Below are 13,533 nucleotides of genomic sequence, written 5' to 3'. Positions count from 1 at the left end.
GGTTTACATACGCGTCCTTCGACGCGTGCGGTAACGTGCTGCTGCGGTGGGGCTGGGGCCGCCTCCCGCCGCCGGGCGCGCCGTGCGTGCTCAGGCAGCGCTGGGCGAGACGGAGAGCACCGATGGGGCGCGGCGGCTCCGCGGGTGATTAGCGGGGCTGGCGGAGGCGCGGCGCGGGCAGGGCCCGGGCTGGGGCGGGCGGGCGGCCCGCGAGGCCGTGCGGGCCCGGGCGGCGCCGCGGCGGGGAGCCAGGCCCGTGGTGCGGCGCAGGCATGGGGCTCCGGCGCCGCTGCCTGTGAAGGGCCGCAGCTTTCATGGTGAGCGGGGGCGGGCGGGGCAGAGCGGGGCGGGCGGCTGCCGGGCGCCCGTCTCAGGGGGAGATGGGGTGGGGGGGCGCGGACTTTACCGCGCGTCGGTAAAACCAGCCTTGCCTGGTTTTCAGTCGCCTGGCTGGGTCTGGCGGGAGCCGCCTCCCCGGTGAGCGGATCCCCTTTGTGCGAGGCGCGGCGAGACCCCGCGGGGGGGTGGGGCGCCCCCACCCTGTCCTGGAGCAGCGGTCACGGTTCTGGGCCGGTTCGGCGGGGCGGCTGCCGGCCGGGGAGCGGCGGGCGTGCTCGCGGCCGGCCGCCTCCCAGCCGCGGCCGCCGTGGGGCGGGGGGCCGGCAGCCTGTTGTCCGCCGCGGTGTCACCGGCTCGAGGGTTTCGTACTCGGCTCCCTCGGAGAGCCGCTGCCTTCAGACAGGGCCCGAACGAGGTGACCTTGATGGAGCAGCCGGTGTGCCTGTGCGGTCGGCTGTGCCGTGCTGCTGCTCCCCGGCGGGGCTCGGTGCCTGGGGGCCGGGGCACAGCCCCCTCCCGCTTAGCCCAGCTGGTCTTTCGGCACTGCCCGGTGTGGTGGTGGGTCATTCGTGTTTCTCCGTAGAGGTGGTTGAGGATCCCTTTGCAGGTTAGCTGCTCGTTCCTGAAGAATTGCCGAGGATCATCACAACTTAAGCTTCTTGAATCCCAACGGCAAAGCTGCCAGGTTCCACCCAGAATTAAACTTGGATTCGGAGGGGTGTGTTTCTGTGGGTTTTTTTAAATCGGTGCTTTGATCTACAGCACGCTCTTTTAGAACGTCTTCAAACCCTAGTTCAGCTGTTGTGGCTGAATGTTGAACGGATTAAGACAAAACCTGGAAGAAAGGCTCAGTGATCTCAGTGATAAGGATGTATTCTCAACAGTAAACGATTAGCTCATCCTAAATTGATCCTAAAATTAGCTTGCAACCAAAGCAGGTTAGTAACCCCTAATTACAGTATAGGATTTAAATGGATGCTGAATTATTTCTACTTGTGAGAGATTTGAGTCTGGTTTTAAAAAAAAAAGAAAAAGCTAAAAATGAGCTATTGTGTGGTTCAGCCTATTGCAGTGTGCCTGTATGTGCAAATACTTCCACTCGCTCAGTCAGCAGATAATACGTGTTTGTGAAGGCTTCAGTCTGTTTCAGTTCTGTATCATACGTTGTGCTCTGTTTGAAATTGCATTCTCTTTTTACTGGAATAAAGGATCATTTTCGTGAGTTTTTATATTCTGTGCATTTTGGGTGGTTTGTTTTCTCGTTTTGTTGGGTTTTTTAGGGGGATAGTGTGGGATTTTTTTCTTTTTTTTTAATATTCCCTAATAACAAAACAGTCTTATAGATAATGACTGTCACCAACAGACATTTTTATTGTTTTCTGACTACCACTGAAAAGGTTGAAAGGGCTCATACTTGTAACCTGATAAAATGTGCCACTCCCGTTATTGTGCTGGTCTGGCTTCTTTACTGTAGGGTAGTGCTGAGTTCAACACATCAGTGAATGCTTGCTGGAGTGCAGGGTGGGCTTTTGCTCTTTAAGAAGTTTGAATACCTGTACTAATATGCCAGCACTGTAACTAGCCACCCATATTCCAAAATAAAACATTCCTTAACAAAGAAATTCTTGAAAGAATGATACGCATAGTGCTGGTCTGGAAATCTTTGTGCTTAGCTGGATGAGGTTTCCAGTTTAGTTGTGCTGTACAGAATAAAATCCCTGTTACAGCCCAGTGCATAGTTTTCCTTACCTTCCAAAAGCAATTTTGCTTGGCAGTTGGCTTTCAGTGAAAGAAGACCCTGACAGTAATTTTTGTAAGCCAAAATTAAGCAGCTTTTCTGGAACTTCTGTAATAAGCATTGGGTGCATGTGTTTTAATGTCAAGTTCTGTGATGCTTCAGGGAGATCAATACGTGATGATTTCTGCATATTAGCAGTTCCTTGTGGATCCCAGATGGTTTTTCTTTCACTAGTAGTGTCTCGAGTAAAAATGTTAGATTTAGGGACATGGCTCACCTTGTCTGTGGAAGCAGTAATAGAGGTTAATATTTGACTATGTTAATTTGTTAAAAATAGCTAATAAAAAAATCAGTCTCCTGATAGAAACTGGGAGCAAGATTACAGTGATTTGATTCGTTCCTGTCAGCACAGTGGACATACACTGTAGCTGATGGTGCAGCTGAAGCATGTTAGGACGGTGCACTCATACACTGGTCACTATCAGCTGCTTGTAAAGGGTTACTAATGCAAGAATAGCGTCTTCGCTTTCTGAAGACACTCTCAATCACAGTACCTTTTTAATTGCTTATTTTCTCTCTGAAGGTACTTTTTTTAGTGAAGAACTTTGTCAGCATGAGCACTATCCCTTTACTAAACAAAGCCAAGTACTATTCAGTAGTTTAAATACATTTTTCTTCGTTCTTTTCCTTGTTTTTAAACTGATGTCATGCATAGCAGTATTAACTGGTATTAATGAGCCAGACATTCCAAATTCATGATGATGTTTCCCGTCACAGCAATGCAGGCATCATAGGATTGATTGCTGGGACAGTGCCCAGTTACCAAACAAGGAAAAAGAGGGGTTTTCTGTGTTCCGAGCACTTCACAGACCTGCACCCATGAGTCCCACAGAACTCGCTTGACCTAGAAATGAGTTGTATAACATAGATCAGAAGACCACAGCTGTGTTGCTCTGCATTCATGTGTGGTTTTCATCCATCCTTTTTTTTAAGGTGGCGTTGGAGGAGAAGGCCTTACTGGAAGGGGTAGGGATTCCATTTTAGTTTCTGAATGATCCAGGCTGTCCTGATTGTGTTAGAAAGGTTGGATCTATTGCCCAAGGAAGTTTTGACCTAATGGGCAGGTTAGGTGAAGAGAAAGAAATTAGTACCATTTGAGGAGCTGTTCGTGCTAATGGGAAAAAGACCATGGGCGCTATTCATAGTGCTCATTTATAATGATTAGTTTTCACAGTGTAGTTTCCTCTTTTGTATTTTAATAGAAATAGTATGAACAAGCTACGCATGAAAGCAGGTGCATTTTGGCAGTGGCAAAATTCATTATGCAGTTGAATGTAGAAGTATCTGTAATACAGATTTGTTTTTTCTGTAGGACTGGTTGACCACGTTTGTTGTTTGTGTGTTACTGGTACTTTGAATACTTAATGTTTGCTATAGTACTTCAAGCATTGGAGCAGACGGCAGTTGTGTAAAGGTTGTTTTATCCGATTAGGTCATGGTTTTGGTACATTTTCTTCCAAAGCAATGTTTGTAGGAAAAATAAAAATTGCATGGTACATGCAATGCCAGCTGCTCTAATGTAGATCATAGCAGTATGGTAATTAAGGGTGGAACGTCCTCTGGGGGGCTAATTCCCCTCTCAGAGCAGAGTCTGCTTGGACCAGGTCCCCAGGGCTCATCCATCTGAGCTTTGAAAGCCCTCAAGGTTGCACGTTCTACTATGTCTCGAGAAACTTGTCCCAGTGCTTGACTGCCCCCCACCCCCAAAGACCAGAATTCCACTTGTAGCAGTTTGTGCCTGTTGGCTGCATGTTCTTTATGCAGGCACCTCAGAGCCTTGTGCTCAGCCTTCAACATCCTCATATTGCTCTCTACCGAAGATCCCTACAACGCCTTCTCTGAAGGCTGAACAAGCCTCGCTCTCTCAGCCTGTCTTCGTGTGTCACTCGCTCCAGACCCCAGTCGTCTTGGTGCCTCCTTGCTAGTCTTGCTCCACTGTGTCAGTGTCTATATTAAAAACACAAGGTAATACATTTTGCTCTGTTATGATTTAGGATTTTCATACTTCAAGGCATCAGAACAAGTGTGGGGTTTCTAGCCGTTATTATAACCTTTTTTTTTTTTGCCATCATTGAACTACTGCATCTGAAAATAGCTTGGGTAAGAGAAATCTTGTGATGAGATTTCAAGACAAGGAGCTTGTGGTTGTTCTTGGCTTCAATTTCAAAACCATGTAAATAAAAACAAAAATATTTTAAATAGGTCTTATTTTATACCTCAGCTAGTATCTGGTGTTTATAAGCTCATTCTTGCAGTACTTTGTAAAAGCAGGCTGTGAGAGGAAATTAAGACGTTTCTACAAATAGAAGGAATGGAAAAAAAATATCAAAACTCACTCCTGAACATAAATCTCAACGTTATTTTTAATTCTGAGGTTCCTTTAGTTGAAAAGCTTTAAAGGGACTGCAGTTGGGCACGGATGTGAAAGCATCATCTTGAAGACTTATGTAGACCTTTTTTAAATTCTCGTATGCATCGTCTTGGTGTGCTCCACTCCTATAACTTGCCTTGTCTTTTCCTTTTCTAGGAATATGAAGAAAAGACTGGACGAGCTCACAGGCCACTCTCTCCTAAACAGAATGTGAGGAAGAATCTTGATTTTGAACCACTCTCCACTACAGCACTTATTTTAGAGGACAGACCAGCGTAAGTTTTGGGAAGTACCGCAGTGAGGGTCTCTTTAAAATTAGGCTAGCTAAGCTCTTCTTACTGTGTGTATTTGACTCTAACTTAAATGGATGATTTAAAATTTAAAATAGGGTTGTTTTTTTTCAGGCTAGTGAATATGAAAGTGGGATGATTATGAGAGAAATTATTCAAACAAAAGTAACCTTATTTTATGATAAAAGCAATGGCTTTGTGTGAAAGGAGGTAATTAGCAGCGCAGAGCTCTAGTTTTGAGTAATTCTACCTTCTAAACATGAATAAAGGATTTTTATTTTCCCTGAGAGATCATAAGCATAAAAATGAAGCCGGTATATGCTAAAGAAATTGAGAAGCAAGGATACAGTGTCCTGTTTACACAGAGAAAGACCACACTGCCATGAATAATGAAACAATATAATGATTGTTCTGCAGTGGGTTCAGCATCGCCTTTTAAAGGTTGTCAAGTACTTGGTAAGTTGTTTCATGCTTCTATTACTGCAAGAAGATTCTTGCATATGCAGACTAACTGCATAACGATTTACTGGCAGCTGCTTTGCCATGCCTGGCTCCTGAATTACACAAATTCAGTCATGTTTAGTCATTTTATGAATGGTATCCGGCTTTACAGGCATGGCATCTGCATTTTTAATATAGCTGTGCATTGGTGTAAAGAATTGGCGTAACAAAGGTCTGTGTTTTCGTCAACACATCTGTATGAAGAATGCTTATATCAAAGTAGTCTACTTCTAGGGTTATTTAAGACACTTTTTGGCTTGCCTGGTAGACTGTGTGACAAGACTTCTTGGGACGTCTAGAACAATGTAAGAGTGATTATTTGTTACAGCAGGTTTTATTGTGTACAGCTGGAAACTACATACTAGCTTATTTGTTGTGTTTAAGACCTGCCTGTTAAAAGTCATTCTTCATGTGAGATAGTCTGAGATGTACAGTGTTCAGATAGATTGAATTTGTGATACGTCACAGGAGAACATTCAGATTTTGCTTTCTTTCCTGCTGTTGATAGACTGAGGGACTTCTAACAGAAGGGATATTTTTAGGTTTCTACACAATTCAATCATCATTTCATTTGTGTAGCAGGGAAAACTGCTCTGGACAGCAGTGCTGTCCTCTGATGACTCTTTCTAAGGAATCTTTTTTTAATTGTTTGCTTACCGTTTGCATACTTTTTTTTAACTATTAGACTTTAAGTAATTTCTTTTTGATTTCCTATGACAGAAAGGTTTAAGACTTTCGGAAGAAGAACGCGGTGAAGTTTTTTTCCAAAATGGCTGCTCTTGATTTTGCACTCACTTGTAGGGTTTAGATAAAGCTTTCTAGGAAAAATCAATAAATATTCCGTAGTCCCTCTAGCTTTAACTGGAAAAAGTGTTAGCTGAATCTTAGTAGGCACTAAACATCATCTCACGTGTATGGTGATGTTGTTAAGAGATAGGACAAATAATTTAAGTGGTAGAAGAACTTGCATTCTTTCATCTAGTTTTCTTGTCCAAACTTTCCCTAACTTACACCATTTCTAAAGACTTGGATTTAAAAAAAAAGTGCTGGTCAATTTCCGTAAATGAAACTGGGAAAAGAGTAGATTGTTCTCTGTGGTTAACAAAGACACTAATGTGAAAATCTTCTTTTCTTGTTCTTGTAATGATCTTGATTTTAAAAAATATTCATAGGCATGTGTCATATGGCTATGCATACTTTACATGTAATACGATTATGTAAAATAGTAAGGCATACTGCTATTAACAGTGACTGTGTTGATGGCTAGCAGCTGCCTTGTGTGTGACACCTTACAGGAATGTGAAAGTGAATTTTTGCATATAATTTTTATTAACCAAAGATATAAACTATCCTAGGAATACAATAGAGAAGAACAAAATACTTAGTCATATCCTGTTCTGGTGTTTTGGTGATCCTGTAGTTGTGTGAGATACATAGTGGTTACGTTACTTACAAATATGATTAGCTTAAAGTTAATGTGGTCTGACATATGAGCATGTGTGTTTGTATGGCAGAGATGTTGCCAGTCCAGGCTTTAATCGCACATTAAAATGGCTGTGTTGGTATTGATAACTGGAGGAACTCGTTGCTGGAGAAGCGAAGGGGAGGAGTTAAGCCTTTAAAATAGAGATGGGGTCTCAGGGAGGAAAAGGAAGTTGGTGTAGGGAGTTGTTACTGCATAGGTCAAGACAGTCGTGAATGTAACTCTTAAACAAGGAGCACCGTAGGAGAGAGTATGGTTTTGTATCTGATCTGTAGAGATCACTTTAAAGCAAAACTACCAGCTTGGTATATACCTGTATATTCCCTTCATTTATGAAGATCAGCATGTGGGTTCAGTTGGTTTAATAAGAAAAACGCTGAAATTACCAAACACAAGGAAATTACTCAGCATATTTTGTGTATAAAAGTAGTCGTAGCTGGTCAGTGTTCTTCCCTTCTGCTGACTCTGGCAAAAAAAAATTCTTTCCAAGGATCTGTTGCTCTGCTCTTTGGTCAAATATTTTGACAAGCAGCAGTATATGCTTTTCTTTTAGAAGTGTCTAGAATTTTCTTTAGACAGGCGTGCCAACTTTAAATACTGATTATTGTTTTTCGAAAACTTAAGGAACCTTCCTGCAAAACCAGCAGAAGAAGCTCAGAAACACAGACAACAGTACGAAGAAATGGTGGTTCAAGCGAAAAAAAGAGGTGATGGAATTTCTTGTCTTCAGAGGAGAGAAGTGAATTTAAGGGGTATTTCTAAAACTGAAATGCACGTGTGTCAGTCTGTTGCTCTGTAGCGTGAGGGATCTGTACCTCCCCTCAAAGAAGAATCAATCCAGAGAAGAGAGAGGAACAAAGGTAGTTTTATTGAAAAGCCCTACCGCAAGCTGAAAAAGAAAACAATCCTAGAATCCAGCAGGAAATATTTTTTTAATTTGTAACTCTTCAGTAACTGAGTGGCATCTGTTTGTGGGTTTAAAAACTTAACTGATATACTGAAGTAGATTACCAGGCAAATTAGCAAAGATTGGACTTATTTAGATAACTACAGGATATTTGTTAGTTTCATACTGGGAACAACCTGTTCAGGCTGTAGTACGTAAATATATAATTTTGCACATAGCAAAATGTATGTAGTTATGTTCATTTGATACTCTCTCTCTCACTTGAAATTTACAGCTTTCCCAAGGTTTTGCTCATAATTTCTTGTGTGACGTTGTTCACAGGAGTGTCTCGGTAACACTGTACCGTGCACATCAGGTAGAGCTGACAGTCGTGGTTTTCCTTCCTTCTACCCTTTAATGGGTTTTCTAATCAAAAACAAGCATTGCAATAATAGGAAATTTGGACTCACAGAAGTTTTGTGTCCAGTGAGAGCTACTGGAAACATTTTTTTGTCCAGCTGGACAGACCCCTGAGCCATCTGAAACAGTGGGGAGGTGATATGAACACACAGGAAGGACTTGTTTGCTTTTTGCAGTTGACATATTAATAAAAATATCTACGTACGGTTTTGAGCGTTATACACCTACCAGTGAAGTTTTAACTTCTTGTGACTCTCGTGTTAAGTGTATCCACTTAACGTGTAGTAGTCCAAAGGAGTTTCTTTGCACATAGGGTGGATGGTTTGGGAGAAATGGGGTGATGCTCAGGTTAGACAATGGGCCAGGTCCTTGTACTGTCTGCACTGAACTGGAGTATGTCATTCTGTCTAGATGAATACCCTCACAAATCCATTTTCCCTAAAGCCATTCCAGATGAACAACTTTGCAGAGTGATGAATTGCATATAGGTCAGGAAATCAGAGAGTGTAAACATCCTTTTTTTGTTGAGAGAAAAATTCAAAGCCTGACTTTAGGCAGGCTTACAAAGAGCTCGTATCAAAGCTGAGAACATTGTGAGGCAGTTGGTATGGTTCTGCTCAGGCGCAGCTTCTGTTGGGCTTTGAAGTGGACCCATCGGGTTGTATGTGTTCATTCCAAAGACCTGGTTCGTGATACTGGTGTTCTTCAGTTCCTTCTCCTTGCCAGGTCAGTACCTTCCCGTGTTGTTGATGGGGTGTGTGTGCATGCGTGTGTCCTGTATTCCCACTGTGCTGCTGTAAAGTGTCTGCCCGCATTTGTTAAGTTGCATGACTAACAAATTTGCTGGTGGAAAAAATAGTAGTTGGTGATGCAAGAAGAAATATGGAGTGATAATGAAAAATGTAAAATATGTTTAAACTGAACATGAAAAATGCTTTCTTTTTAATGAACTGAAGGTTTCCAGGATATACGTATTTGTTATGTGTGACATTTAGATTAACCGTGCACTAAGTGGTGTCAAAAATGTGGCCCTTGTGATATCCTGACAATATAGCTAAATCATAATTTATAAAGACAACACACAAGAGTGAAAACGAAATACAAAATTTGTATTATTTTAGCCTGTATTTTTGAGTCTGCCAGAAAAAAGGGGTGGGGCTTTATTAGGAAACAGTCCGACCTGGCCTACTAGGTGAGGCTGTTGCTATCAGAAGTGCTAATTCAAAGTTACTAAAGTGGTTGGATTTGAAGGATCAAAGGAGCCGTATATTGTCCAGCTTCCTTTGTGTCCCATCTGTTGAAAATGAGCCTGATGCATAGTTTCACTTTCTTCTTTATTCGCATTTGGCATCACAGCTTAGCTTACTGTATGTCTGGTAAATTTTTAGAATTTGAACAGCCCACTGTACATTTAGGTGAATGTAGTGTGCTTTTACATGGCTGTGTAGCCATGACTAGCTAACTCTGAATATTTCGTTTCTGGTTTTATTAACTTAAAAATGAAATTGCTTTTCCACAGAGCTTAAAGAAGCTCAGAAGAGAAAGAAACAACTGGAGGAACGCTGTAAACTGGAAGACAGCATCGGCAATGCTGTTTTAACTTGGAACAATGAAATCTTGCCCAACTGGGAAACTATGTAAGACAGTATGTTGTACTGACTTTAATTAACTTGCCAAGTCTGTGTCCTGAAGAAAAGTTACAAAGTTATCAAGTATGATTTTAAATGGTCTTGGAATCTTTTTTTTTGAAAGTCACTTTTGGACAGCTACAAAGAAAATGAGCAACTTAGATTTCATTATTTCTAAAAGGTGGCTGGAAGTGATACAGTTCTAATTATTTGTCTTCAGTGAAGGTTCAGGATGTTCAGAAACTGAAACACTGAGAAGTGATCTGTGGTAGAGAATGTGAAAGCAGAAAACCTAATGCGTGAGCACCATGCATTTATCGGGAATGAGCTTTCGTTGACTAACTGAGCTGCTGATGTTATAATATCAGATGTAGATTGAAGTACGTGTATGGTATTATGAAGCCTCTTTAATTACAGAGTGGTATACCTGCTGGGATAATCAAGTGATGGCAAAGAAGTAGGGAAAAAGTTACTTAAAAAAATATGAAGTGCTAAAACATTTCCTGCAAAGACATGGCGCAAGCAATTGGCAAGCTGACTTCGCTGTCTAGTTTTTCATGGATGGTGCTAGTCATCTTAAGAAAAAAAAAAAACCCCACAACAGCCCCTCCACCCTGTGAATATAACCACCACCACAACAATATAAACCAGCCTCCACAGCACTCACAACTGCAGTTTGCTTAATCATGGAATTCAGTCGTCCTGAGAATATGTGTTAAAAAAATGGACAGAATTTGTTGGAAAATGCATTTCTGGAGAACTGAAGTAATAAATTAATTACAAGCAAATTGTAGATTTACATATCTGTTTTTAGTATTTGAAGATGCATCTGTTATGGATGCTGTAAAAAAAAAGTATTGGTTTATAAATCCAGAAGTTCCCCAACGTATTCGCTATTTTACATTTCAGTTCAGAATCTGCTTTAGGTAAATGGATTGTTGTGGTTTTGTCACTACCACAAACTTTCATTGGTGCTTAGGTGCTGTTCTGTTCCTCCTCCTGGGCTCTCGGACTGATGAACTGCAGCTGCAGCTGTTTCAAAGCTTGTGTTCTGTTGAAATATCTGTCATGCTCCCCCTAAAAGTTATTGCTTGTAACATCTTCGTGCATTTCTCTGGAGAGTTAGAGCTGCAAAGATGAGTGGGAAACTGCATGTCTCCTTCGCACAGCAGGGTGATGACGGAGGGGAGAGGGTAGACTTCCAGAACTTGTTTCTGCACTTCATCTTATGTGGAGATGTCCAGTCTTTAGCGTAGGCAGTGGCATAGATACGGATTTCCTTTTCATTTGTTTGTTTCTGTACCTACAATTCTTGCTGGTCAGGAGTGGTTGCAGATTACATATACTGTGGTTGCAGTGCTTCTGTCAAAATAAGCCATTAACTTGGAAGGAAGTAAGCTTTCCTTGATGGTTCAAGGCAAAATAGTACTGAAGAGTGAGTATATGCAAATTGCGTTTGACTTTTTGGCCTGCTGATGTTCGTTTTGGTTTGAGTCCCTTCAGCAGTGGTAGGAGAACATATTTGCAATTCAGCTGGCAATTAAATATTTCTTAGAATAATCTGTTTTACTTTAACAGGTGTTGTTCCCGGAAAGTTCGAGAGCTATGGTGGCACGGCATTCCACCCAGTGTGAGAGGCAAAGTCTGGAGCTTGGCGATTGGCAATGAGTTAAACATCACCCATGGTGAGACTGTTGTTTTGTCTACATGGTCTTACAAAGAGAAATAGTAAGGGGACAGTCTTGTATTTATTATGATGTATCAGAACCAGAGGTGTGGGTGTGAGGAGATGTTATCTCGTTATGCTTTTCTTGTGGTGCTTTGACGTGTTTTGTTCAAAAATACAGTGTCTTTTAATCTTGTAGCTGCTCTAGGACTGCTGCTGTGAATTGTTTCTTACTATTGCTGTCACCGTGTCTTGCTTTGATGTTAGGTGGAGATGGTCAGAATGAATGACTCAAGCTTTTTTTTTTCTTTTTGAAAGTTAGAATTGTTGTTAATTTTGTAATGCCTATGAGTATGCATATAGTGTGTTTCATTTGATTTAGAGCAAGACACTAGGTTTGTGAGACATGGAAAGACCCCTGGAAAAATTTGTACTTTTGTTTATGTGTGTGTGCTTGTGAAAATAGAAATAGTGTGCGACTTCAGAGTGTAGAAAAACCCAGCCCTGAAAGACTTAACATATGTAATTAATTCCAACATGGAAATGCAGTAGACTGCTTGTATTCCTGCTGTATTGTGCTACTTTTCTGTGCTTGACTAAAGTTACCTTGGGTGTAGTTCTTACATGGAATTTGCTAGATGTATCCCAGTTATCCATTCAGACTATAATTTTGAACATCAGTGCTCTGTAAGAAAAGTAAATGGTTAAACATCATATTATACAACTTGTGCCTGGGTTGCCTTTTCTTTTAAGTTATAGGTCAGTGAAACAAGTCTTTCAGAACCATAACCTACTTTGAAGTTCAACTGCTGTTAGAGTTACTGTTACTTTTAACAACGGGGCAGCCTTGTTCGTATGGTAGGTAGGTAGTACTTGACAGTGGACATGAGCAGATGCAAACAGTGGACTTGGGTTTTCTCTGTTTTTCCAGAACTGTATGATATTTGCTTGGCTCGTGCCAAAGAGAAGTGGCGATCACTTAGCACAGGAGGGGCTGAAGTAGAATGTGAAGGTATGTTTTCTGCGAGTGATTTATGCTATGTTACAGAATAAGAGATTTTGTAAAATTGTTCCTTAAAATGAAACCACAGATTTTAAACAAGCAAACAAAAATCTATGAAGTTGCATCTGGTAGAAAGAAAATTTTTTGTGGAAGGAATGAATAGCTGTATTCTTTCTTCTCAGTGAAACTATGGTCTCTTACAAAACACACTTGTTCATTTTTCTTTGTAAACCATCTCTAGGTACAGTTCTTACTTGATGCCGGTTTGTAGGACAACTAGGGAAGTTTAGGGATTATAATTTGAATTGCATCACTAAAATCCTTTGCTGTGTCTGTAGTTCTGGAACCGAAACTCAAATTACAGCAGACAATTGCATTTTAGTCCCTTATTGCAGCTTTGAGCCCATATCTTGGGTGTGTTTTAGAGAGCAGCAATTTATTTTGCATATGAAGTGGTTTGAGAATTACTAATTGATTGGAAGAGTTGTCTGTTTTTGAGCTAGTATAAAAGTATATGCAGATGCTTGAAATTGCCCTTGGTAAGTAATTATGCTGGGCAGAAAAAGGAGAATGTGCGTACTGGCGTTTATTAACAGCAAAAGATTTTTGATTGGAAATCCCCTACTTTGTTCTCTTAAGATTGTCTTCGACATCTTGAATAAGATGACAGCTAGTATGTTTCCAGCTTCCTGTTGCACTTTATTTTCTGGAGCGCAGATGCTCATGGGGTTGGTGTAAGGGTTGGCTAGTGACAACTCTTAATTTTTTGATTGGTTAATGAGCAGCCATAGGTAATTCCCAACAATACTTACCAGAACAGACGAAAGACAAAATACAAATAAAACTTTTTGATATCAGAAAGAAAACTAATACTTTCAAAATTTACTTTGTATGAGATCCATTTCCATTATGGAGAGTGTATTGTGGTGTCCATGGTGTTGAACAACATGTACAGAGAGTAAATAAACGTGATTTTGGAAGGAGAGCTGACAGCAGTAGAGATAGGTGGCATCCATCAAATGCTTCTGCTTTAGGGCTTCTCCCTCCCACCATAACCTTTCACAGGGGCAGCTACTTCAGGAGCCACTCACTGGGCAACCTCGCTGAGGGGTCACAGGTTCACAGGCTTGTGCCTGTCTGATGATTTG

General features: G+C 41.3%; 1 protein-coding gene across 2 annotated transcripts in view; it reads left to right on the top strand.

The window, feature by feature from the left end:
- Positions 1-13,533, top strand: part of TBC1D14 (TBC1 domain family member 14) — a 73,931-nt gene that overhangs the window by 37,258 nt on the left and 23,140 nt on the right. The window contains exons 4-8 of one of the 2 annotated variants that reach the window (XM_075420464.1): positions 4,665-4,783; positions 7,407-7,489; positions 9,608-9,725; positions 11,295-11,401; positions 12,314-12,394. In XM_075420464.1, coding sequence (XP_075276579.1) covers positions 4,665-4,783; positions 7,407-7,489; positions 9,608-9,725; positions 11,295-11,401; positions 12,314-12,394 — 508 coding nt within the window. Of the gene's footprint in view, positions 1-4,664; positions 4,784-7,406; positions 7,535-9,607; positions 9,726-11,294; positions 11,402-12,313; positions 12,395-13,533 lie in introns of both variants that reach the window. The other variant, XM_075420463.1, reaches the window with a different exon arrangement.

Source organism: Opisthocomus hoazin, chromosome 5 (assembly GCF_030867145.1).
Source record: "Opisthocomus hoazin isolate bOpiHoa1 chromosome 5, bOpiHoa1.hap1, whole genome shotgun sequence".
NCBI lineage: Eukaryota > Metazoa > Chordata > Aves > Opisthocomiformes > Opisthocomidae > Opisthocomus > Opisthocomus hoazin.
The sequence above is the reverse complement of the archived record's forward strand: the minus strand, read 5'-3'. Positions and strand labels throughout refer to the sequence as shown.